This window comes from Chironomus tepperi, unplaced genomic scaffold, assembly GCF_022539635.2.
Source record: "Chironomus tepperi strain 1889 unplaced genomic scaffold, CSIRO-AGI_Ctep_v1 contig_445, whole genome shotgun sequence".
NCBI classification, from domain to species: Eukaryota; Metazoa; Arthropoda; class Insecta; order Diptera; family Chironomidae; genus Chironomus; species Chironomus tepperi.
Window position 1 is genome coordinate 296,246 of NW_027226567.1, and position 24,238 is coordinate 320,483.

General features: G+C 31.5%; 12 protein-coding genes across 12 annotated transcripts; 7 read left to right on the forward strand and 5 right to left on the reverse strand.

Annotated features, from left to right (window-relative positions):
- Positions 1 to 565: 565 nt before the first annotated feature.
- LOC139098389 (tropomyosin alpha-1 chain-like) lies at positions 566 to 1,412 on the reverse strand. Its single transcript, XM_070650579.1, has 2 exons — positions 1,049 to 1,412; positions 566 to 985 (listed from the first exon to the last, which is right to left on the reverse strand). The coding sequence occupies exons 1-2, from the start codon at positions 1,307 to 1,309 to the stop codon at positions 683 to 685; spliced, it is 564 nt and encodes a 187-aa protein (XP_070506680.1). The 5' UTR covers positions 1,310 to 1,412; the 3' UTR covers positions 566 to 682.
- Positions 1,413 to 1,805: 393 nt separating this feature from the next.
- Positions 1,806 to 3,685, forward strand: LOC139098031 (dolichyl-diphosphooligosaccharide--protein glycosyltransferase subunit 1). The gene is made up of 2 exons (XM_070650143.1): positions 1,806 to 2,426; positions 2,486 to 3,685. The coding sequence occupies exons 1-2, from the start codon at positions 1,859 to 1,861 to the stop codon at positions 3,286 to 3,288; spliced, it is 1,371 nt and encodes a 456-aa protein (XP_070506244.1). The 5' UTR covers positions 1,806 to 1,858; the 3' UTR covers positions 3,289 to 3,685.
- A 346-nt stretch (positions 3,686 to 4,031) lies between these two features.
- LOC139098032 (uncharacterized) lies at positions 4,032 to 7,607 on the forward strand. The gene is made up of 4 exons (XM_070650144.1): positions 4,032 to 5,299; positions 5,456 to 5,595; positions 6,709 to 6,961; positions 7,023 to 7,607. The coding sequence occupies exons 1-4, from the start codon at positions 5,293 to 5,295 to the stop codon at positions 7,598 to 7,600; spliced, it is 978 nt and encodes a 325-aa protein (XP_070506245.1). The 5' UTR covers positions 4,032 to 5,292; the 3' UTR covers positions 7,601 to 7,607.
- Positions 7,608 to 8,790: 1,183 nt separating this feature from the next.
- LOC139098450 (poly(ADP-ribose) glycohydrolase-like) lies at positions 8,791 to 10,893 on the forward strand. The gene is made up of 2 exons (XM_070650658.1): positions 8,791 to 8,859; positions 8,923 to 10,893. The coding sequence occupies exons 1-2, from the start codon at positions 8,791 to 8,793 to the stop codon at positions 10,891 to 10,893; spliced, it is 2,040 nt and encodes a 679-aa protein (XP_070506759.1).
- A 211-nt stretch (positions 10,894 to 11,104) lies between these two features.
- Positions 11,105 to 12,250, forward strand: LOC139098451 (uncharacterized). Its single transcript, XM_070650659.1, has 4 exons — positions 11,105 to 11,329; positions 11,383 to 11,599; positions 11,655 to 11,992; positions 12,125 to 12,250. The coding sequence occupies exons 1-4, from the start codon at positions 11,105 to 11,107 to the stop codon at positions 12,248 to 12,250; spliced, it is 906 nt and encodes a 301-aa protein (XP_070506760.1).
- On the reverse strand, positions 12,243 to 13,867 carry LOC139098452 (prostaglandin reductase 1-like). The gene is made up of 2 exons (XM_070650661.1): positions 13,300 to 13,867; positions 12,243 to 13,242 (listed from the first exon to the last, which is right to left on the reverse strand). The coding sequence occupies exons 1-2, from the start codon at positions 13,512 to 13,514 to the stop codon at positions 12,456 to 12,458; spliced, it is 1,002 nt and encodes a 333-aa protein (XP_070506762.1). The 5' UTR covers positions 13,515 to 13,867; the 3' UTR covers positions 12,243 to 12,455.
- A 67-nt stretch (positions 13,868 to 13,934) lies between these two features.
- Positions 13,935 to 14,843, reverse strand: LOC139098066 (uncharacterized). Its single transcript, XM_070650185.1, has 2 exons — positions 14,694 to 14,843; positions 13,935 to 14,638 (listed from the first exon to the last, which is right to left on the reverse strand). Exons 1-2 carry the CDS (start codon positions 14,776 to 14,778, stop codon positions 13,953 to 13,955), a joined length of 771 nt encoding a protein of 256 aa, XP_070506286.1. The 5' UTR covers positions 14,779 to 14,843; the 3' UTR covers positions 13,935 to 13,952.
- A 39-nt stretch (positions 14,844 to 14,882) lies between these two features.
- Positions 14,883 to 15,400, forward strand: LOC139098067 (small integral membrane protein 20). The gene is made up of 2 exons (XM_070650186.1): positions 14,883 to 15,138; positions 15,198 to 15,400. Exons 1-2 carry the CDS (start codon positions 14,946 to 14,948, stop codon positions 15,287 to 15,289), a joined length of 285 nt encoding a protein of 94 aa, XP_070506287.1. The 5' UTR covers positions 14,883 to 14,945; the 3' UTR covers positions 15,290 to 15,400.
- mRpS2 (mitochondrial ribosomal protein S2) lies at positions 15,345 to 16,292 on the reverse strand. The gene is made up of 2 exons (XM_070650671.1): positions 16,274 to 16,292; positions 15,345 to 16,212 (listed from the first exon to the last, which is right to left on the reverse strand). The coding sequence occupies exons 1-2, from the start codon at positions 16,290 to 16,292 to the stop codon at positions 15,443 to 15,445; spliced, it is 789 nt and encodes a 262-aa protein (XP_070506772.1). The 3' UTR covers positions 15,345 to 15,442.
- Positions 16,293 to 16,430: 138 nt separating this feature from the next.
- LOC139098051 (protein VAC14 homolog) lies at positions 16,431 to 19,014 on the forward strand. Its single transcript, XM_070650169.1, has 7 exons — positions 16,431 to 16,594; positions 16,649 to 16,773; positions 16,827 to 17,552; positions 17,608 to 18,070; positions 18,127 to 18,384; positions 18,446 to 18,685; positions 18,825 to 19,014. The coding sequence occupies exons 1-7, from the start codon at positions 16,512 to 16,514 to the stop codon at positions 18,955 to 18,957; spliced, it is 2,028 nt and encodes a 675-aa protein (XP_070506270.1). The 5' UTR covers positions 16,431 to 16,511; the 3' UTR covers positions 18,958 to 19,014.
- A 391-nt stretch (positions 19,015 to 19,405) lies between these two features.
- Positions 19,406 to 20,875, forward strand: LOC139098049 (ATPase WRNIP1-like). The gene has a single exon (XM_070650167.1). It carries the CDS (start codon positions 19,445 to 19,447, stop codon positions 20,705 to 20,707), a length of 1,263 nt encoding a protein of 420 aa, XP_070506268.1. The 5' UTR covers positions 19,406 to 19,444; the 3' UTR covers positions 20,708 to 20,875.
- LOC139098457 (probable RNA helicase armi) lies at positions 20,720 to 24,158 on the reverse strand. The gene is made up of 5 exons (XM_070650672.1): positions 24,014 to 24,158; positions 22,384 to 23,958; positions 21,603 to 22,323; positions 21,210 to 21,510; positions 20,720 to 21,150 (listed from the first exon to the last, which is right to left on the reverse strand). Exons 1-5 carry the CDS (start codon positions 24,135 to 24,137, stop codon positions 20,869 to 20,871), a joined length of 3,003 nt encoding a protein of 1,000 aa, XP_070506773.1. The 5' UTR covers positions 24,138 to 24,158; the 3' UTR covers positions 20,720 to 20,868.
- Between the last annotated feature and the right edge of the window lie 80 nt (positions 24,159 to 24,238).

Here is a 24,238-nt window from a genome sequence, read left to right on the forward strand (position 1 = left end):
TTTTTCCAATCAAATGAATATTTGGTGCATTAAAATGATACTGTTCTTATTCAGATTAACAAATATGAAAGAGCTAGTACAGGTGGTTAATAGTGTGATATTATGAGCCTTTAAATTTATATTAAAACTTCAGTTTTCAAGAAAATTTTGAGAAAATTCAAGAAAATCAGAAGTACATTTTAAAATATAATTCAGGATAGATTTTAAATGCGTACCAAAATCGTCCTTCATCATAAGAGTCATTTAAAAACAATTCTGATTATGCTTCTTGAAAATTAAAAATCCTTATCAAGCAATTAATCCTTAGATTTAAACATCTGGTTTTAGCATTGATGTTCATTGTTCACTGAATGTTTCAAAACATTGAAATTGTTTACTCAATGTTTTCAACATTGATATTGTTTACTCAATGTTTTTAAGCAACTATTGCACAAAAACATTTGGGTAGGACATGATCATTGATTTTCAAAATTTATCTATATCGTGCAATTTTTATTGAATATATTTTCATTAATATTTGAAGCAAATTGACTATTAGGTTAAAAAAACTAAAAATATTGTAATGTTGTTTCATGCTCTCTCATGCTTATGATTTTAGGAGGGCATTTAAATATTTTTACCCTCATGAAGTAGTTTTAAGTATACAGAAGAAGACGTTACCAGAAAGCAGCGCATTTTAAACTTAAAAATTGTTGTTGTTATCCTCTCTTATTCCATACCTTTCAATAGCGGACACAATTTTGCGGAGCGTTGCGTTTTCGGTCTTCAAAAACATATTCTCTTCCACCAATATGTTTGTAACTTCATTGCCATCCAAAAGGAATTCATCCATCATTTCTATTAATTTATTAATTATTGAACTTTTCTGTTCAATTGTGCTACGACATGCATTGCAACTCTTGAACTGTTCTTTAATTTGATCTTTTAGTACTTGACATGATGAGGATAGTTGATTTTGTGCTAGTTTACGGTATTTATTCATGATCTGTAAGATTCAATACATAAATACAGTGGAAAGTCATTAAATGAATTAAAGATTGTTACTTACAACTTCCAATGTATTCTCTAATTGTTTAATATACGTTTCTGCTGCATAATCTCTTTGAATGCTTGTAAATGTACGCAAATCATTTCTATCATAATTAAAATCCTCTTGTAGAATTTGCAGCAATGATTTCTTTGAGCTGCACTCATTTTCCAGCTCAGTTGCCTGTTGTTCCAAATCGCTCGCAAGATTTTCAATATCTCTTAAGCTTGATATCCATCGTCTTAACTTCCTTTCTATCTGTGGTACTAATTGACTTTCCATTATTATTTTTCAAAATATTTTTAATTAACACGAGATCAAATGAAGTCAAGATAGACTAACGGTTAGTAAAAATTCAAAAAAGCTCGTTGCAGGGGGACAAACTATTGAAATTCAGTTGATTTTCCCCTATTATAGCATAAATTTTTGATAAACAAATAGTTCTTTTACTTTTGTCTGCATGTCTAGTACATGAATTTAATTATTTCATAAAACTCCCAATAAAATTCAGAATAGTTTATCAAGAATAAGCAATAAAATTGCACAAACAATTGATAATAATTCATTAATTAGACACATTTCAATTAAAATGTTTGAGAACCTTATAAATTCAATGATTTATAAACATTTTTCTGGTTTTCAACTTTTGTACAGTTTTATAAATTAAATTTCATTTTAAGAATTTTGAATTATTAAAATAAATTTTAATCCATTTTAATGAGTCATTAATGAAGAAAAGACGCTTCTGTCAATGAACATAATTGATAAGGAAGAGCTTGTTACTTGTCATTTTCACACGTCAATACAATAAGCCGGATAATTCAGAGAAAAATGAGAAAATTAAGTATTATTCTGTTTTTAGTGTATCTAATTAATTCTATCGTATGTAATTCGATTGATAATGAAGTAGAGAACAAGAATGTGGATAGAACAATTGATATAACATCACAATTGGTGAAAATTTCATACAAAATTACATTGGACCACAAGTCAAAAAAGCCGATTAATAATTATGTATTTGTGGCTCCAATTGATGACTGTAACAAGCTTTCATTTATCTCAGCACGTGATGCAAACAAAAAGGAATTGAAATTGACACCATCAAAGACTTCAACAGAATGTTCTTATTCGATGACGTTGTCCGCTGGAAGTTTACCAACTATTTATATTGAGACAGTCTACGCAAAAGCACTTTTGCCATACCCAACAGAAATTGTGCAGGGCGACAGACAGTTGATTAGATACTTTGGAAATGCCTACTTCTATTCACCATACAAGACTTTATCGCAAAAAACAGTCGTTCATCTTGCATCAAAGAGTGTCGAAAGTTTTACACAACTTAAGCCATCATCACAGTCAGACACACAAATTTCATATGGACCCTATGAGAATATCGCACGTAAGTTATTTTATTAAACTCAAAAATCTTGTAAACTAATTTATGAAATTTAATTGCAGCTAATTCAAAGTTCGAAATCGTAATTCACTACGAAAACAACACCCCATTCATGACAATTACCAAATTGGAACGTACAATTGAGGTATCTCATTGGGGAAATGTTGCTGTTGAGGAAACTATTGATATTATTCACTCTGGAGCTTTGTTGAAGGGATCATTCTCAAGATACGATTATCAGAAGGATTCAAGAAGTGGCCCAGCTAGTATCAAGTCATATAAAACAATCTTACCAGCATCAGCCAGTGGAGTTTACTATCGTGATACAAATGGAAATATTTCAACTTCGGCTATGAGAGTTTTAAAGGATTCAGTTGAATTGGATCTTCGTCCTCGTTTCCCATTATTTGGTGGATGGAGAACTCACTATACAATTGGCTACAATGTTCCAAGTTTTGAATATTTATTCCATAAAGGAGATAACTACATGTTAAAGATGCGCGTTATCGATCACGTTTTTGATGACATGGTTGTTGATGAGCTTATCACAAAAGTCATCTTGCCAGAAGGATGTAAGAATATTAAACTTATTGCACCATATGCAGTCGATAGAATGCCTGATACATTGCATTTTACCTATTTGGACATCACTGGACGTCCAGTCATTACATTCCGTAAGACAAATTTAGTTGAGAATCATATTAACGACTTTAATGTCAAGTACCAGTTTTCACGCATCATGATGTTACAAGAACCATTATTAGTTGTGGTATTCTTGTATCTCTTCTTCTTATTTGTGATCATCTGGATGAGACTTGACTTTTCAATCATCAAAGATCGCGAGCAACACGTACACAAAGATTAAGGAAGTCACAACAAATTTTGTTTGTGTTCATTAAACAACTTAGATTCCTCGTTTAAATTAAATTAATCTTTTTTTTTTCATACCGTAGTTCCGTGTGAATTTGCACTGACATTTTTTTACACATTTATGTTTCCTTTTTTATAATGAATGAAGAAGCTAGTTATTATGATAGTAAACGATTTAATAATTAACGTGAAGTCACTCCAAATCTCATGTTCAACCAAATAAATAATAAAAGAAAAGAATTGTTTTATCTCCATAAGAATTGTGCAGTGGGCTTCATCACATTCATCATTGAAATTTAAATATTTTCGTTTAACAATTTTCTTTCAAAAAAAAAAAAATAATGATGAGAATAAGTGGAAATAAAGTGAAAATAAAGAAAAAGGAGAAAAAACATTTTTTTTTAACTATTTATACACAGCTGATCGTTTTGAGGCAATATGGTTTGTTTATCACTTTTTTAAATATCTTTTTCTCGGTGCTTTCTTTTGAAGAAAATATGTTTTGAAGTTTGTACATTTTGGGTTCATTGAAATTTAAGGTAAATGTCCGAGGACATTAGCATTAGTTGACATTCAGTTAAACTGTTTGAAAACATTAAAATATAAAACATTCGGAAACCTTACAACAGCATTTAAAAATTGTAATGTTTTCAATTTGTAAAAAAAGATGAGAAACAATAATTTAATAAAAACCAAGTTTTTAAGTAGAAAAACCAGCCACAAATCAATGGAAAGTCATCAACAAAGTCAGTCAAACAGTAGCAATATGAAGAAAACTCAAAAAAATGTGCAGAATTTATTTAAATTTCAAAAAGTAAATATTTATACGATAAGAAGCTTCTACAAATACTCAATTGCACATAATCAAAATGTCACACGATAATCCATTGCCACAAGTCATGCGTTTCATTTTCCTTCTATTTCCCAACACAATTTCCTACTTCTTTTTTTTTTTTAAATTTACGTACTTAGCCGATATGCGTTTGAGGAGAAAAAAAAATTAAGAGGATTTAGTTGCGCTAAAACACTCAAACTCTACAGTCGATAGAAGCATTCATAGACAAAAAAAAGAACCAAATAAATAAATTTATATATCGGTAGTGGGAAAGTCTTTATCATTATCAATATTACAATACACACTGTTTACCTTCAATATCTGTAGTTGCTACTGATAAAATATACACAATATGTATTACTGATAAATTGAGAAAATTATCAGTTTGTGAATAAAATGACATAAATTGTTCAGTCGAGTTGGGATATTTATATATATTATACATACTTGGCAAATTATTATTTCTATGGCCAAAAAAATAAAAAGAATTTTTTAAAAAAAATCGACACGCGCTAGCCTGTGAAGAAAGAGAAATATACATTTTTAAAACAAATCAATTAACATGTGAAGCATAAATTACTTAATTTATGATCAACGGCTTCAAATTTCGCTGACGGCTGTTAAATAATTAATAAAAAGTTGTTTCTAATGAATTTAACACAAAAAAACGAGTCAGAGTGGAACCCAAAAGTTAAGTGAAAATTTGTGGAAAATTCCCAAAACAATGTGCTGATTGAAGTGAACATAAATCGAGAGAACGTACAAGGAAATCCAAGGGAACCCATAGCTTAATTTCACCCAAAAGAAGAAAAGAAAAATATTTGTTTCAAGTTCAAACAAACGCACTCGATAACTCGATAATTAATGTAATCAACACTTAATTAAAATAATCAGTTTACACATACAGCACGCCAAGCTCCCGAGCGTCTTACACTGTAGGAGAAATGAGAGAATTCTTTTAATAGAAAAAACAAATAAATTAGGAATTAATTATATTTTAAAAACCATTAATTTTTATTGAAACATACTTTGCGCTCCTTTTCGTTCTGTGAGGGATTTGTTTACATCATTCTCTCTAATTAATTAATACTGAATTGAAAAGAGAGAGAGAGCGAGCGCGGTTTCAAACTGAGATAGCACATATGGAAAAATTTAGTTTAAGTAATGTCTGGTGAGTCTTTTCGGCATTTTAATTTTTTTTTTTTTTTTTTGTTTTTCAAAACATTTCAATTTGAGTGGAACAAAAAATGCTGACTAATTTATGATACAATTTCTCTTTCCATTCCCATATCCTCTAAAACATTTTATTTGTAAATGTTGATTATAGAAACTGTCACATTAATCATCATGTTGAGTTTATTTTATACAATTGTTGCGCTTGAGAATCACGATTTTGAGCTTGTGAAGCTAGTTAAACGTCAGAATGAAGATATCACTTTACATTGCAGCCTTTCGGAAAATCACGAGGTAAGCAGACGTTTTGACTGATTTATGGGATCCGAATATGTCTTAATAGTCCATGCATTATGATTAGTGATTAATGGAGCATTTAAATGTTCTTGACAGTTTTAGAATTTATGAATGACTTGGTGTTTGATTGATTGCAGTTAACCGTCGGATTCTTTGACAATTTAGTTCTAAATTCAAGATGTTTTAGTCAAGGTGTATGTCTGTTGATTCTTGATCATATTCCAAACACCACATAGTGTTAACGGATGTTTGTTATAATCTAGGAGATATAAATAAATAGATCTTAATGATTAAGATTTAGGGATTTCATAGATTAAGAATCATTATTAGTTCTGTTACTGATTAAGTTGTAAACACTGAGATTAATTTATCAGAAATCAATATCCTTCACTAGATAAGTTTTAATCAAACGACTTAAAATAGCTAATCCAAACGTAATCTAGAAGGTGTGTTTGCCTGGTTAACTCTTTTCCACTTTCTTAATCGATGAACAGCAACAAAAAATGTTTAAAGTTTCACTGTGAAAACTTCAGATTCTTGTCAAGATCTTTAGGTATCTTTTACATAAGAACAAATGGTCATTTATTATGTTCAAATTGAAATAGTGACATTATTCAAGTATATTGCCTATATTGCTATTCTCAGTTAAATGCAGAAGGTTTAAAAGTATTCCCACAAGTTTTTGTAATTGAATTAGTCACGACAAGTCTATAAACCAATATTGCAAATCTGTTTTGAGTCATGACATACTGTTTGGCATATGGCACATTGATCATCCCTTACGACATACTAGTGTTTCACGACACAAATGGTCGAACGGGGTCACAACTCTGCTATAGATTCATAATTTCAAACAGCTGTAAACTATAACATTCTATTTGTTATAAAGTAAGCATACATTCGATCAAAAACTTACATTAGAGCTCAAAATGATCTATAAACAATGTTAAAACATAAAGTTCTTGATTTATGTCTACCAAATAAATTTTCCCAAACAATAATTTCTCTCCAAAACCCCATGTCGTCTTCACAGCAAGTCATATACACAAACTTGATGTTTTATGAGATTTACGTGAAAAATAAATCACTGATTTTTCACCTACATTTCAGGAATATAACAAAAATACAACAGTTAGTTGGTACTTTTTAAGGACATGCACATATTGCGCATTTAATTCACCAAATCCTCGAAATGAAGAATGGCAGCATGTAGATTGTAATGGATCATGTAAAATTAGATTAACATTAGACAACTCAAATGCATCTGAAGGATTCTACAAGTGCAAAATATTTCCATATCATACAGATTATCGGACGGTGTTACAGATTGAAATTACCAAAACTTTTCAACTAGAACTAGCTGGTAAGGCATTCATTTGTGTACAGCATGTCCTTAATAATTGAAAAAACATTATTTTCCACAGAGAACTCAAACAATGGACTTCCAGAGATTCTCGATACACAAAATAAATTCAAAGTAGCACACAACTCACAAACAGTCCTACAGTGTAAATGCAGGAGTAATAAACAGAAGCCAACAATAAAATGGTTCAAACAGAAATCGACTCAGAATGATGATAACGATGAAGATAATTCAATTACATATATCGAGAGTCGACGAGCTATTAAGTATTTTGAAAATTTCTATCAGCCCGTTACGTCATCGGGTCTGAAGGAGTTGGATGATCATATGTTTTTAAGTAAATTAATTATTAATAATATTACAGAAGATTCAATTTATGTTTGTGTAGCTATAAATTATTTTGGATTTGTATATAAAGACTTTTTAATTAATATCGAACGTATTGATATTGATGAGGAAGATAGTGACTATGATAGTAATAATAATTTTGATATGAGTCACAATCATGACGATAAATCCTTTGAACTATTTCTCATTCCTTTGTTGCTATTTGTTATTATTATCATACAAATATCAACAATTATTTACTTAATGATTTATCGCAGTATTATGAAGGAGACAAATAAACATTTTGTGTGAAATTCTATTGACAACATTTTATTACTTAATTTAAATACTAACGTGGGTGATTTCTAAATATTATCAATTTTCCGTTAAAAATTTGAATTTTTGCATCATTTTTAAAAATTTTGAAGCAATCGTCTATTTTTGCTTCACATGAAAATTCAAATTCAAAATTTTCGTTAAAAATTATTTTAGTACATTCCTAAAATTGTCAAATTTTCAGCTGGAACTGACATCCAGTGAATCACTCTTATATTAACCAAAATTAAAACTATAACTTATTCTCTAGGAGTTGACGTATCTTGCATTTCAATAATTCTATCCCGTATCATCCGCAGCGTAATTATTTCTTTTAATGGAAAGTCATTCGTTGTCACGAAATCTAGCAGGCGATCAGCAGCTTCGAGTGGCGATATTTGAGGAGATTCAATAGCATAATTGTAAATTTCTTCTGATTCAGGTTTTAATTCTACATTCATTTCGTCTTCGGATTCTTCTTTGTAACTCTCTTCAAATATGATATTATTAGCACTGACGAACTCTTCCTTGACAGCTGTCAGATTATACCTTTGCTTAAATTTGCACAACCAGCCATTTGATGGTTTCCATTCTTCTTGCTTTAATTCACGAGTTATTTCAGTGGCTTTATCGATCAGCATGTTATTGGTGATGATTTCATTTTGATCTAATTTTACACAAACCCATTCATAAAGGAGGCTTTCGACATCTGGTCTATTTCCTTCTCTCAGTGTCTTCCTGGAAAATCCAAAACCTTTATTCTTCTGTACAGCTTCATTTATCTGGTTTCTTTTCTTTAGAAGATCTTTGATTGTACTTATTCCTATGTTAAATCTGGCTGATATATCATAAAATGACTTTCCTACAAGATAATGATGTGTAATTAAGTATAATTAATAAAAGTTTGTAAAAATTCAAGAATTTACCTTCATCCTTTAGTTTAATCACTTCCAATTTTTGTTCTAGTGTTAAAACAACACGTTTTCTTTTTGCTGGTACAAAAATTTCCTCCATAACTGTTTGTGTTGTCTTGTAATTAATTAATTTATTGCTAGTCTTCCTATTCGTTTGTTTGTAAACTTTGTGAAAAAAATTGAGGGGTGCAAAACTATGAATTTTTTTAAAAAATTGTGCAAAAAAGTTGTTTATTTTAATTTTAATGATTTCTACGTTAATTAACTATTAATATGAATAATGATACCAGCACAGCACACAGAAATGACTTAAAGTATTCATCATCACAGTTGTCATGTGAGGTAACTATAGAAAATCATGTAATTTCACAATTAGATGTTATTAACTTTCTCTTTGTGATCCAGGATGAAATATTTTATCATAATAAGGATCACTTAGTGCTGTTCGAACTTCCTATGGTCCATGAATCACTAAGGCCTCATGTTTCAACAGAAAAATGGGACGGAGAACATGTCCGGATGCCTTTCTCTAAGGAATCAAAATTTGTAGAATTGTATGACGGAAATAAGAAGAACATGCGACTTCGATGGGAACTGATAATAAAGAGTTTGAAGACTGACTTTGCTACGAGCCATGATTTAAAAAATGCTATTATAAGCTACAACACTAGATATGAAGAGTTCTGGAGCTTTAAAGCGCTGCACATATTAATTGAATCACAAATGGATATTCCTCAAAAGAACAAGTTTCTAAAGATTACACTCCCAAAAATCATAGATTTAGCATTAAAAATGCCAGACCTCATAAAATGTCCAATTCAATTACTCAAAAAAGGAATGAATAAGTCAATTTCAATGACACAGGAACAAGCAGCATCAATCTTAGCAAATGCCTTTCTTTGTACATTTCCAAGACGAAATACAACAAAAAGAGACTCAGAATATGGTAATTATCCTGATATAAACTTCCACAAGCTATTTAATGGCGAGGATCAAAAAGTGATAGAGAAACTCAAATGTATTATTAATTATTTTGAAAGAGTGACAAAGGAAATGCCAAAAGGTGTTTTAACATTCACAAGACGATCAATACAACGAAGTCAATTTCCAAAGTGGAAGGAAGAAACTAAAACGTTTAAAAATCTAAGATATTCAATATCGTCCGAAAATAGAATTGAAGATGCATCAGGAATGTTACAAGTTGACTTTTCAAATAAATCTATTGGCGGTGGAGTTTTAGGAAATGGAGCTGTGCAAGAAGAAATTAGATTTTGTATGAATCCCGAGCTGATCGTTGCACGATTATTCACAGAATGTCTTGAAGACGAAGAATCATTCCTGATGATTGGAACTGAACAATTTAATAGCTATTTTGGATATGCCACCAATTTTAAATTTGCTGGTAATTTCGTCGACAAAACTAAGTCTGATGATTTCCGTCGAAAGAAGTGCCAAATTGTAGCTATTGATGCATTTAGATATGACAATTATAGGGAACAATTTACAGAAGGAAATCTCATTCGTGAACTCAATAAAGCATATTCAGGCTTTTACAATCAATACAACAGTAATCAAGCTATTGCTAGTGGCTTTTGGGGCTGTGGAGCATTCAATGGACATCCAATTAAGTCTGCATTAATTCAACTTATGGCATGTCGAATGACTAGACGATATTTAGTATTTTTCACCTTTAATGACAATGACATGAAATTATATATTGAGAATCTATTCGAGTTCCTTGTTAAAAATTCAATTTCTGTCTCACAGCTGCTTCGTCTGATGCTAAATTTCTATCCAACTGCTCAAAGTAAAGATCCACTTGATTTACTCCAATTTATTCAGTATAATGCATTGGATGTGGAAATGACGAGCAGAGCGCCAGAAACAAGCAGCAGTACTCAATTGCAGCCACTAAAAAAGCTCAAATTTCCATCAGCATCAAATAATTCAAAATTAGAACAATTTGGCTTTAAGTCTCAATCATTTGATGCTAAAAAGTTTCAATCGCCGATGGCTAAACCACAATTACCGACTATAAAACCACAATCATCGACTTTTAAGACTCAATCTATTGACTCTAGAGTAACTCAACAGAAGACAAAGCTAGTTGAACATTTCTATGACTTGACTCAAGACGAATCGGAATCAAAAGCAAAAGGACAAATTAATTATCCACGTTATTCAGAAACACAGCATAAAAGTGATAAGGATAGATTTGATAGTGTAAAGAAATCATTTATGCTCGCTGGCGGAAGTAGTGTAGCCCAGTGTGAGATTGTTAATGAACGTAGCATTCAAGAAAATAAGAAGGTTGAGAAAAAGTCAAACACTTCAAGTTTGTTATTTGCACTTGATGATTTTTATAATAATGAGTAATAAAAGTTATGTTGGAAACGTATCTTGTTGAAAAAGATTTAAAATCCTCCAAATTCACTAGAGCTAACGGTCAATTTAAAATTTTTAATAATCTTCAAAACCTTACAAATTTTCCTTCTAACTGTTGTACAGTTTTGAATATCAAAATTGGAAAAACCGTTAAATAATCTAAGCAATCATTTATTAGTTTTAACAGTTAATCAATTTAATCATGATACTTAAAATAATAATTCTATTTCTGTCAATCTTTGGTCCATCTCATCAATCAAGGATCGTCATTGAAAGCATTAAAATTCGTCATTTAAGGAAGAACGACATTGGATTAATATTTGATGCTTTACTTTCAAATACAGGATCGGAACCGAAGCAAACTTTGAATTTTGATATTGTATCAGACAAATGCTGCTTACTGATTAATGGAACATATGATTGTGATGTATTTGGTTTGTGTTTTAGTCAAGTTTTTATACTAATTTATCAGAATTTCAGACACAAAATGCTTACGGTATGAAAATATCAAATTTGGAACCCGACTCGCAGACGTCTGTATCATTAATATGGCCAACGTTGATTCTTTACAATCGTGTTGGTAACTGTACAATTAAGGCAATTTCTCATCGTGCTGATGGACATCACGTCGACGACACGCGAATGATTCATTTTAACACAACTATCACCACCGAAAAGATTCGTGACTTTATGCTCTGTAAGATTTAATGCAGTCAATGTTCACTTGTTGCTAACATTGGAATTATTTACAGACTACTTTAATGACATGAAAGAAAAGTTCGGGTACCAAATGTGTGAGTTTGAAGATTTGAATCCATTCAATAAATGCAAGCCAATCGAATGTGAATTAAAGTATTTTGGGAAGCGAAATTACTTCCAGCATCCTCATTGTGTGCCGGTTAAAATCTGTGATAAAGATCCAAACGTAATCTATGACTATGAAACAAACACATGCCGGAACTTAAAAGAAATTTTCTCAAAAGATGAGCTTAAAATGCTTAAAGCTGGAATATTTAAAAATTATGTCGAAGGAACTAACGAAAGTGTGGAAAACACAAAAACTGATGGTCGAATGAAAGTGTTGAAAAGAGTAAGAAGAAACTTAAATGAAAGTCAGACATTTGTTGATATGATTTTAGCGTCTTTGCTGTTCATCATAAAAATTGTAAGTACTCAGCCACTTCCTATGAAGTTAATATAATTCCAAAAATTATCCCTTTAGGTTGTTCTGTTCGTTTTCATTTATCTTATGATGGCATTCCTGATCTCTATTTTATTTTATTTATGCATCGGATGTGGAATAATATCAAATTCTGTGACTATGAATGCATTTGAGCGACTTCAATAGCTTTATTTTTGTAACGGATTTTTAAAATTTGAATGGAATTTGTTAAAGTTTAGAAACTAAAACTATAGAAATGTTTAAAATATAAAACTGTATAAATGTTCAACTTGTGAACTTAAAACTGTATAAATGTCATTTTAATGTTTCAAAACCTTCCAAATTCTTATAAATGCAATTGTAAGGTTTAAGATTTTTTCTGCAGAATTCATCAAACTTTTACGATAGCTTTTCCAAAGTTTTTGCCACTAAATATACCAATAAATGCTTGCGGCATATTTTCAAATCCCTCAGTTACCGTCTCTTGACACTTAATCTTTCCTTCCTGTATCCATTTAAGCATTTGAAACATTCCTTCTTCCATCCATTCATTAATCCAACGATAATTCATAAAACCTTCCATTCTCAAATTATTACGATGAAAAGATTTAAATGCTGGCACCATAATTGTCTGATCATTATAGCCAGTTATTGCTCCACAAATTGAAATCCTTCCGAAATTTCTCATTTGATCGATAACAATTGTGCTGAGCATTCCACCAACATTGTCAAAGTAGCAATCAATGCCATTGGGAGCTGCTTCTTTTAGTAACTTTTCCACATTCTCATTCTTATAATTTATTGCTTTATCAAATCCGAAATCTTGTTCGAGCATTTTGCATTTTTCATCGGATCCAGCAAATCCAATGACTTGACATCCTTTAATTTTTGCTATTTGACCAACAATAGTTCCAACAGCGCCAGCAGCTGCACTAACAACAACCACTTCGCCTTCCTTCGGTTTACATAAGTCTAAAAATCCGTAATAAGCTGAATTTCCTGGATTGCCTAAGGCACCAAGTGAAATTGATGGAGATAAATCTCCAAGATCAGGCAGAATGAAAAGGTCATGCTTTTTAGGATAATTCTCAGGATTAACAGCTGTTAATGTTCTCCATCCGAGATTTCCAAAAATTAATGAATTGACAGGAAATTTGGAGTTTCTGCTCTCAATGACTCTGTGGATTAAAGCAACTTGATTACACTAACTTCCAGTTAAGAGTTTATTAATTTACCTAGCAATTTGTCTTCCAGTCATAACACTTCCAGTTGGGTATTGTAGCTGAAAAGTTCTCACATAAGGATCGACACTTAAAAACAAAGCTTCTGCTAAGAATTCTCCATCCTTAATGTCACCAATTTCTTCGTCCTTTAACTCAAAATTGGACAACTCAACATCACCCTTGAATTCTTTAGCGTAAATCCAAACTTTTGCTTGTTTTGTACTCATTTTGATGATGTTTTGTTGGAACTAAATAAGTGATGTCAATACAAGTCTGATTATGTTATCTAATCTAATTAATGAGCAGTTTTTCTTGAACACACTATTATTGTTTATTTTATAAAATGAATGAATGAAGCTTTCTTATTATTCACTACAACTTTCTACAGCTGTATCTTATAAGCAAGTACGAAAGGCTGATGCCACGTGACATATCTGTATGTGACGCATTTACATTTTAAAGCTTGAAAGATTATTAAAAATTAAATTAACTCATTATAAAGCTGCTGTATTTTAATTATTTAGAACAAAAATCTAGAATATGCAGCATGCACGATTTGTGTCTAATATTATATCAAGCGTACTTTAGATTCAGTTATATACAATGTATTTAAGTCATCTTAAATCTATCTCATTAGTTTACATTAAGCTATTATGTTACATAACTCACGCCTTGTCAATTTTATCAAGCCATTCACTAATGAATTCAGTATTACATTTGTCTTTAGCTAATTTGGTCAGTTCTACATTCCCATTAATATAAACCTTACAATTAAGAGAGCTATCAATAAAGAGAAATTTCTTAAATCCCATACTCTTAAAATTAAATTGATTGAACACAATAAATTGACGATCAGGACATCGATTGATTCCGTACAAGGTATTAGGTAAAGTGACATCGTGAACTTCATCGTAGAGATTCTCAAAAAGCTCTAAATTTTCTTCATCTACCTTTTCAGCTTTAATGGTTTTTGGAACCGCCTGTTGAGTATTTGGGACAATCTCGTTACTATCAGTCTTTAGTCTCTTTACTGGAGGTTTTTGTGGAACTCTTTTCATTTCTTCAGGTGGGATTCTTTTGATAATTTGTTCGTGTAAGACTTTCACTTTTTCAATTTGTCTTTTCTGTATGGTTGGTAAACTAAATTCATCCCAATCTGGTATGTTAAGCGTTGGAAGTGCTGTTTGTGCCAATTTCGGCTTTTCTCGTTGTGTCTTGTGTATAACTCCATTGATTTTGTTCTCCCAGTATTCGATGATCTGATTAGGTTCAAAGTGACGTTCACAGACTCTATCATTCTTCTTAAATTCACGCTTATTAGCTAGTTTCTCCTTCCATTTTTCAAACATTTCTGCAATCAGATTTGATAAAGTTATGAAATTCCCAAACTTTCAATGAAATATTACCTTTTGGTGCAAAAAACATCTTCCTTTGAGAGCAATTATTTGCTTTACAATAGCTGTCACATCCTGGCACAAAGCAGTTCCTCATTTTGTCCTTAAAATTAGTAAAATTAAATAATTTGCCGAATTATCTCAATTATTTTGTCAGTTTGATGTTGATGTAAATAAAACATTCAACATTGCATATATTTTGCTTCAATGACGCAAAAACATTGTTAGTGAGGCAATAAATTTACAGCATAAAAATATCTAAAAATGAGCAAAATGAATGCTGACGAATTCCAGAAATTAAGGAAAAAGGCAGCAAAACCGACATGGACAGGATGGAGATACGCAGCATTAATTGGAGGTCTAATAGGTGCAATAACACTGACATTATATCCTATTGCCATTGAGCCAATTTTGAATCCACAAAAATACAAGGATATTCAAAAGAAAACTAGAGCCGGTGAGTTTAATTAAATTTTCTAACTTAACCACTTGATGATTGTGATTTTAAATATGCAGGTGTTAAACAAGACGAAGTGCAGCCTGGAAATATGAGAGTTTGGTCAGATCCCTTTAAGCCATTACCTAATAAATATGATAAAGTAGAGTGAATTAGTAGCTTTAAGGCATTTACGTAAAAAAATCATCAAAGAAATAAGGCATAACTAGTTGATAGATAATAAAAGTTGTCAGCAAATTAATTTTATTTAAATTCCTATAAATCTGGTTTTTATTAGATACTATTTCTCGGTATTGGATATAATCTAAGATGTTTCCTCCTTTTCGAGTGCTTCCAGTTCCTCTAAAAATTCTTTTCGCTTTGCTTTTCCTCTTAAAATTGCTTCTTTAAATAATTTACAATATAATTCAATGGCTGCTGGAGAATCATCATTTCCAGGAACAACATATGTCAGCAAATCAGGCGAGCAGTTGCTGTCAACAACACCAATTGTTGGGATGTTCATTTTTGCAGAATCTCGAATTGCTGTATGCTGCAACATGACATTATTTAATGTATTTAAGAAAATGCATAAATCAGGCAATCGAGTCACAGCTTTAAACTGAACTTTTGAGTTTGTGAATGTACCACCACGCCAGTATCTTGTATGTGCAAATTCACCACATTCTATGGCTGTTTTCTCAACAATATGTGTATTAATGGAACTTCTGCAGAAGAATAAAATGATTCCTCCTTGCATTGCAGTATGTGCAGCTACATTAAGTGCTCTTTTCAAATGCTCTGCTGTCTGCTCTAAGTCGAATATTGTGAAATCTAATCGAGCACCAAAGAGATAGGGCTTCATTCTGTCATTTAAGGATCCAACTTTATGTCCAAAATGAACTCGAGCTTCCAATAAATCACGAACGGTAAATAAATTGCTGACATTGAAGTAATCAGGATGAGTTAATGGATTTACACGACCATTTAAGTTTTTTGGAGTTTCTAGTTCAAGTTCCTTGATTTCTGATACAGCGGCCGACGAAAAATACCTTTTTGATAAATTATTTGAGATAATCCTGAATAATCCATGAGCTGAAATAATTAAAACTAATTAACAACGTTCTATGAATAAGGTTTTGTATGTAAATATTACCATTGGCCTTCGGAAGCATCGTGAATTAAATAATTTTAAGATTTTTGTGAAACGTGAAAAGTTTGTTTTGATCAAAAATCTTCGCATCACTTCCAATGTTTTTGGATCAATGAAGCAAAGAATTTGGAATGCTCAATGTTTTTATTTACAACAGCATTAAAACATTATTAAACATTTTTTTGATAAAAATTTCATATTTAACTTTTTACAAGAATTTAATTAATTTGACTGACTAAAAATGTCGCTGAGTGAAAGTTGTGCAAAAGCTTTGTCCGATAAGACTTATGAGAAGAGGAAAATGGGAGCAGTTGAAGTGGAAAAGTAATTTTTAATGAAATTTAGTTTTATCAGTAAATTAAATTATTTTTTCTACAGGATGGTCTTTGAATATAACAAAGCAAAGAATCATCAGCAGATAAAAAAGATTATTGACACACTAGCTACACAGTTTTGTATTAGTAAAGATGTTAACAAGCGAAAAGGAGGATTAATCTCAATCGGTAAGTTATTAACTGTATCTTGTGAATGACTACTAATTTTTAATTTATTACAGCTGCTTGCTGTATTGCGTTAGGTCCACAAGACTGCAAGATATTTATGAATGAACTGCTAGTTCCAGTTCTTAATTGCTTGGTTGATTCTGACGTCCGAGTCAGATATTTTGCTGCTGAAAGTCTCTACAATATTGCTAAGATTGGGAGGCAGAATATAATTCAGTTTATGCCTGAAATATTTGGTGCATTATCGCGGCTTGTGAGTGATCCAGATGTTTCAGTTAAGAATGCTTCTGAACTATTAGATCGCTTACTAAAGGACATAATCAGCGAAAATTCAAGTGTGTTTGACTTGCCATCTTTCATTTCCTTACTTCGTGAACGTGTACTTACAAAGAACTCATTCGCAAGACAATTTATCATTTCCTGGATCTCAATTTTAAATGCAGTACCTGAAATCAACATGCTGCATTATTTACCCGATATTCTTGATGGATTGTTTCAAATGTTAGAGGATGTCCAGGAAATTCAGAGAATGTGTGAGACACTTTTACAGCAGTTCTTAAAGAATATCAAGCATGATCCATCTGCTGCTGATTTATCAAGAATGACTAACATTTTAATTTTCCATGCTCAGAATGCAAATAATGAGTTAATTCAGTTCACAGCTATAACATGGCTGAGAGAGTTTTTAAATATTTCTGGCACTCAAATGCTGCCATTTTCAAGTGGCATTCTGTCAGCAATCCTTCCATGCTTAGCTTATGAAAGTGAATCAAAGAAAAGTGAGTTGCTTATAATTTATTTCCATGCCTTTACTACATTGTTTAGTATTTATAGATATTAGAGACAATGCCGGATTAGTTAACAACCTAATGTTAGACTTAATATCAGAAAAAGAGAGCAAAGATGAGCTGAAGAATATTGATATAGAGTCAGTTATGGAAGTACTCAAAATGTATCTCTTACACAGCTCGGTTAACACAAAAGTTCATTCACTCAGCTGGATTCATCAATTCTTCATTGAGGCTGAAGACGAAATGTCAATTCATGCATCAAATTTACTTCCAGTTCTTCGAAATATCATTAATGATTCGTCGGACGAAGTTGTTTTGGAAGGATTGACTGTTATTGCTGATATTGTTAAATCAACCAAAGAACAAGATGCTGAAATTAATAAATATCGAGAATTTCTTGATAGCTTATTGCAACTGTTTCGCGAGGACAAAAGTTTTCTTGACAATAGAGGTTCACTTATAGTTAAACAGCTTTGTGCTTTGCTTAATGCTGAATATATTTATCGGTAAATATTATTCACAAATTTAAAAGAACTTTAATTATCATTTTATTGCTTTATAGAACACTAGCTGAAATATTGACTAATGACAAAGAAAATCCAAGATTTGCATCGATTATGGTGAGGAAGCTTAACAGCATTTTATTCACATCATCTGAACTATTTGATCTGAGGACGACATTAAGGAACATTCAGAATCCAAAATCTGCAGATCTATTTGTGACTTTATATAAATGTTGGTCATTCTGTCCAATTTCAACAATTTCGCTTTGTTTGCTTGCTAATTGCTTCTCGCACGTGTCTGATTTAGTCTTGATTTTGTGAGTTAATTAAATTATATTATTGATAATTCAAAATATACTTATTTTGTTTCTTTAACAGCGGAAACCTAGAAATGACTGTTGACTATTTAGAAGAAATTGACAAATTGATTCAGCTTATTGAGTCGCCTATTTTTGCTTCACTAAGACTCACTCTTGTGTCTAAAAATGCAGATTCTCAAAATTTACAAAACGCACTTTATGGACTATTGATGCTTATTCCTCAAACAAAGCAATTTGATTTGCTTAAAAATCGTCTTCAATGCATTCCTATAAATTATATTATAAACGCATCATCAGCGTAAGTTTTGATTTATTATCTTCAAAACCTTATAAATTCTTTTATAAAAACCATACAATTCCAATTTTGAATTTATAAGGTTTTCAAACATTCATGATTTTGAAATATTTAATTAAAGAAATATACTCCTTTTTTTCAGACCATCAATTGAAAGCCAGTCAGGTATTGATTTTATAAACTTAAAGAAGCACTTTGAGTTGGTGCAGAAAAATCATCATAAACGCAAAATCAGTAACATTATCGTCAAACAAGAATCTAAACAAGATAAATAAGTTATATTGTGATTTTTTACATATTTTACTAGTTATATTAATAAAATTAAGCTTATTATGAACCATTTAAAGTTTCGCGCCTTTTTTCATTGCGTTTTGTTTTTGTAAACAATACATTTGTTCAAATAATTAAATTAAGTTTTCTATAAGAATGCAATCGAATTCAAAGCAGTACGATGTTTGTGCCATTTGTTCCAAGAAAATACCATCCGATAAAATTGAAGAGCATGTAAATCAATGCTTTGAAAACCAGGCAAAGAAGTTTCAAACTTCACCGGCTTCAAACAAACGCTCAAGTACAGACAAGACTTATGGAATCTTTAATTGCTCTAAAAAGCCTAAACTTGAAGTTCAAGAATCCACTGGAAGAGGTGAAACTGCTAGAAAGTCACTGAATCTATTCGAAAAACCAACAACCTCGATAAAGGAAACATCTTCATCCAAACAAACAGCTGCAAAGGCTCCGGAAGCACCATTAGCTGATTTGATGCGTCCAACAAACTTTTCAGATTATTTTGGACAGGAAAAAGCAGTCGGAGAGAATTCAATCCTTAGAAATTTGCTCAAGAACAATACTGTCCATTCTTGTATATTCTATGGCTCTGCAGGAACTGGAAAAACAACATTAGCACACATAATTTACAATCATTGTAATCAGCACAAAGAAATGTTCAGATTTGTAAAAATGTCAGCATGTACGGCAAATGTCAGTGAAGTTAAGGAAGCAATTAAGCAGGCAAAAAGCTACAGAGACACATTCAAGAAACAAACAATTTTATTTATGGACGAGATTCACAGATTCAACAAGTTACAGCAAGATACATTTTTACCGCATATTGAGAATGGCACAATCATATTGCTAGGAGCAACCACTGAGAATCCATCATTTTCACTCAATAATGCTTTACTATCACGATGTCGAGTGATTATTCTTGATAAATTAAAACCAGATGATATTGTAAAAATACTCAAACGAGCATTGACACATTTTGATGCCGTAGAAGTTCCTGAAAATGTTGATAAAAATGCAGACGACTTTGTCCAAAACCTTGACATCATTCCAAAAATTACAATCACAGACACATGCCTTAAGTGGATTGCTGACACATCCGATGGTGATGCTAGAATTGCTCTAAATAGTCTTGAAATGTGTTTGAAGCAGTCTGTGGCTGAAGAATCTGATGATATCAAAATGATTACTTTAAAGGACATCCGAGACAATATCAAGAGAACTCATTTACTTTATGATAGAGCAGGCGATCAGCATTACGATATTATTAGTGCTTTACATAAATCAATAAGAGCGTCAGATGATAATGCAAGTCTTTATTGGGTAACAAGAATGATTGAAGCTGGCGAAGATCCAAGATTTATTTGCAGACGGTTAATTAGAGCTGCTTCTGAAGACATCGGTTTAGCTGATCCACAAGCTTTAATTTTAGCGACTTCAACGATGAATGCCGTTGAGAAAATTGGAATGCCAGAAAGTGATTGTATTTTAGCACAACTTGCTGTTTACTTAGCACGGGCACCAAAAAGTACAGAATCTTATCATGCAATGCTGAAATGTAAGGATCAGATCAAAAATCATGAAGGTTCAATGCCAGCAGTTCCAATTCATCTCAGAAACGCTCCAACAAAGTTTATGAAGTCACTTGGATATGGAAATGGCTACAATACACTACATAAAGACGAAAGTGGATTAAATTATTTACCAGAGGAACTAGACGGCATCAACTTTTTTGAATAAAATTAAGCAGTATTTTATAAAACTTTTCAGGAATAAATGTATAACTTAAAAATGTCAAGTCATAAAAATTATTAAAAATAAAGGTCCATATAAATTATGACAAGCTTCTCAAAATACAGAGTAACTCATCGGAATGGCTTATAAAATCAAAAATAAATTCGTCAATAATTTTCAGTCACAAAAGTCTTGTTTTCTTTTGTATAATCAATTAGTTTCTTCCAATTCGGATCCTTTTCAAGAATTGATTTCTTCCCGAAAATGACCAATAAGGCACGAGCTCGGGATATAGCAACATTGATACGTTTTTCACATTGTAAAAATCCCAAACCGAAGCGACTGTCTTTCTTTAAATGTTTTTGTTCTGTACGAACTGTTGACACAATCATAATGAGTCGTTCCTGTCCTTGAAATTCTTCAACAGTTCCAACTTTTAAGTCAGAATCCTGGAAATAAGTAAAATTTATTAGTGATTGTCATCAAATATACATTTAACAAGCCTTACATTCAACAGAGATATCTGTTGCTTGAGTTTCTTAACTTGTAAGGCATATGGTGCCAAAATTCCAATATTCTTGAACGGAATATTTTTTGCATGACATTTCTTAACGAAAGTCATAACGCCTGAGACTTCCTGATCATTAAACCACGAACAACTTTCTTGAACTCTTTTATTCTGTCCATTAATAACGTTCACAAAAATTACACCACATTTTGTATTGATATCCTTCCATAACAAGTCTCCAATACTCGCAAGAAACAATGTTTCTATACTATCTGTGTCATTTACAGCACCTTCCAGTTCACTGAAAAAAAAAATAATTCAACGGTTTATATAAATTTGAAAATTAACGGTTTTCAAAAATTCAAAATTTAGTGCTTTTTAAATTTTACTTACCCGTTATAAAACAAGTCATTGTAGACCTTTAAAACTGATGGATGTGAACGATAATTGATTATTAATTTCGTAACAAATTTTGGGTCGTAGTCGCTCTTATTAGGTCCATAAATTTGTGCATAATATTGATCTGTTAATAGAAGTCTTTCAATCATTGAAATACTAAAATTAAACGTTTTAGCAAAAATGGATATAGCAATAGGACCAAGCTGTTTAGGGTCACCAGACAAAACACACTGTCCATTTTTGCTATTCAGTAACGTTAATGGAATGATCGATTCAGCTTCAATACTTTGACCAGCTTCATCAATAATCACATGTGAAAAATATTCGTCAAAGGACATTTGCATCAAGTTACCGATTCCATTTAAAGTAGCTATAATTATCTGATACTCAATAATCTTAGATCTTGTTAAATTTTGTAAAATTCCGTTTTTGTTCTTCAATGTTGAGCTACTTTGATTGCCGTTGTCTGAAGCAATGCTTACTGTTCCACAGTATTTTTTCAAATTATCAGGAATGAGTTCTTTATCTACTTGATTGTTACTGACTATTCTCAGGAACTTTGAATTATCAACATCAAGAACATCAGAAATGAGCAGCATTTCAAGAATTAAATTTGCCGCTGAGTTTGACGGAGTGGCTACAATTATTTTCGATGATTTGAGATTCTTTTGGATTTGAAGTATCGTTTCAATAACTGTCTGTGTCTTTCCACTACCTAAAATATTACGAAAAGGATAGAATTTGAAAATTTAACGGTTTAGTTAATGATACATACCTGGACATCCAAAATAAATGTATGGAAATGGACGATTTTCACCTCGTAAAACATTCACAACAGCACTCTTCTGGTATTTGTTCAGATCATTATAAAACCAATCCTGTTGCCTTTTTCCAATGATTAAATTTCCTTCTGTATCTATTTCCGCATCCAATTGTATTTCATTTATTGCAATCTTCTTATTGGGAAATAGAAAATCATAGCCAAGAGAGTTGTTTGATGTAAATTTCTCTAAAGCATGATGTTGTCGTCGAAAGACTGACCGACTAAATACAAAATCTACTGAATAATCTTTTCCGCCATGCTGTTCATGAAAGTTTGTATGGAACTTACAGAAGAGTGAATCATTGCCAACTTTATGAATGTAGCCTTCATAAATTGGATTATTATCATTATTAGATTCTGTGGGATCTGTGGCAATAACTTTATCTCCAATAATTATACTAGGACGTTTTTCAGCAACATCCTTAACAGTTAACTTCAAATATTCTCCTTTTTCTTCAAAAGCAGTACGATCAATATGATAACTTGCAAATGACTTTTCCATTGCCATTTCATCCAAAAATAACCCAAGCTTCATTCTTTCGAGATAATTCATTGGCGTCAATTTTTCTTTAAGCGATGGAAATAAATTTTCCAGTTCCAGCTTAGCTTCCTTAAAATTACTACAATCGATTTCTTTTATATCATTCGGTATTGCATGCTCTGATATAGTCACATCAACAAATCTCGGCGATCTTATAAGTTTCTCGCCAGGAACAATGTATGCTTTATGTATTTCAACAGAAAACTCGTATTTTTCCTCAAAATTATTAAATCCAACACTTAAGTAGAAGAAAAATTTTCCAATTTTCCTGGGCTGAATACTGAAAAAGACCTTAAACTGTCCAATTTTAGGGTTTAGTTTAAAATTTATATTTTTCTCATAACTTATTATATCAGAATTTTCAGACAGAAATGGCACAATTTTGATGTATTTAATGCATGCTGGCTTGTCAGATCTATTGAAAATTTTTATATGCTTCACTCCAAGCTCCTTCTTTTCGTCTTGATTTATATAAATCTTAAATGGAGAATTTTCAAAGACAATTCCAGTTCCAATAATGTTGCTATCCATTTTTTCGAATATTGAAGTTACTCGATAGCTGTATGACTTTTCCAATTGACGATCACTTTCAATCATTTCTATCTTGTATTCAGCATATAATTCGATTCTTGAGTCTTTCACTGTGTTCTTGTAAAGTATTATTCGATCATCAAAGATTGCATGATCATCATTAACTTTTGTAACTCTTGCATATTCAGTTGATTTCTTTCTTGGTACCATTCTGAAAACTTCCAGCTTATTTCCATCTTCATCATTGATTTTAACAAATGCTAAGCATTTTACAAAATCGCCAACGACAGCATTCCAATTAATATCCGGAAGAAATACGTCGTACTCTATGTCGTTTGAAGATACAGTAAAAATTTGGTTTTTGTCTGAATCGCAATCATCAGCAAAGACAATTTTTCCAAGAAATTCTGTCGTTTCATGTGTCTTATGCTGTTTATGACTTTCTGTAATTTGATCTTTATGAAATTGCTTTTTAGCAAATGAAATATTGTCGAAAATAATTAAATTTACCTTTTCTTTCATTTACTTTCTTTTTAGGAACTGATTCTTGGATATATGTTGGTCGATTCTGATAGCTGTCATTGTCTAATTTACTTGAATTTGCCTGAAATCTTGAAAGTAATGTGCGCAGCATATTATCGATGTTTACACAATGCTTACTGATCGACGACTAAACTTTTTTGAAGTTTTTCAAAAAATTAAAACTTTGAAAGCTTTTTTAAAATATCTTTGGCA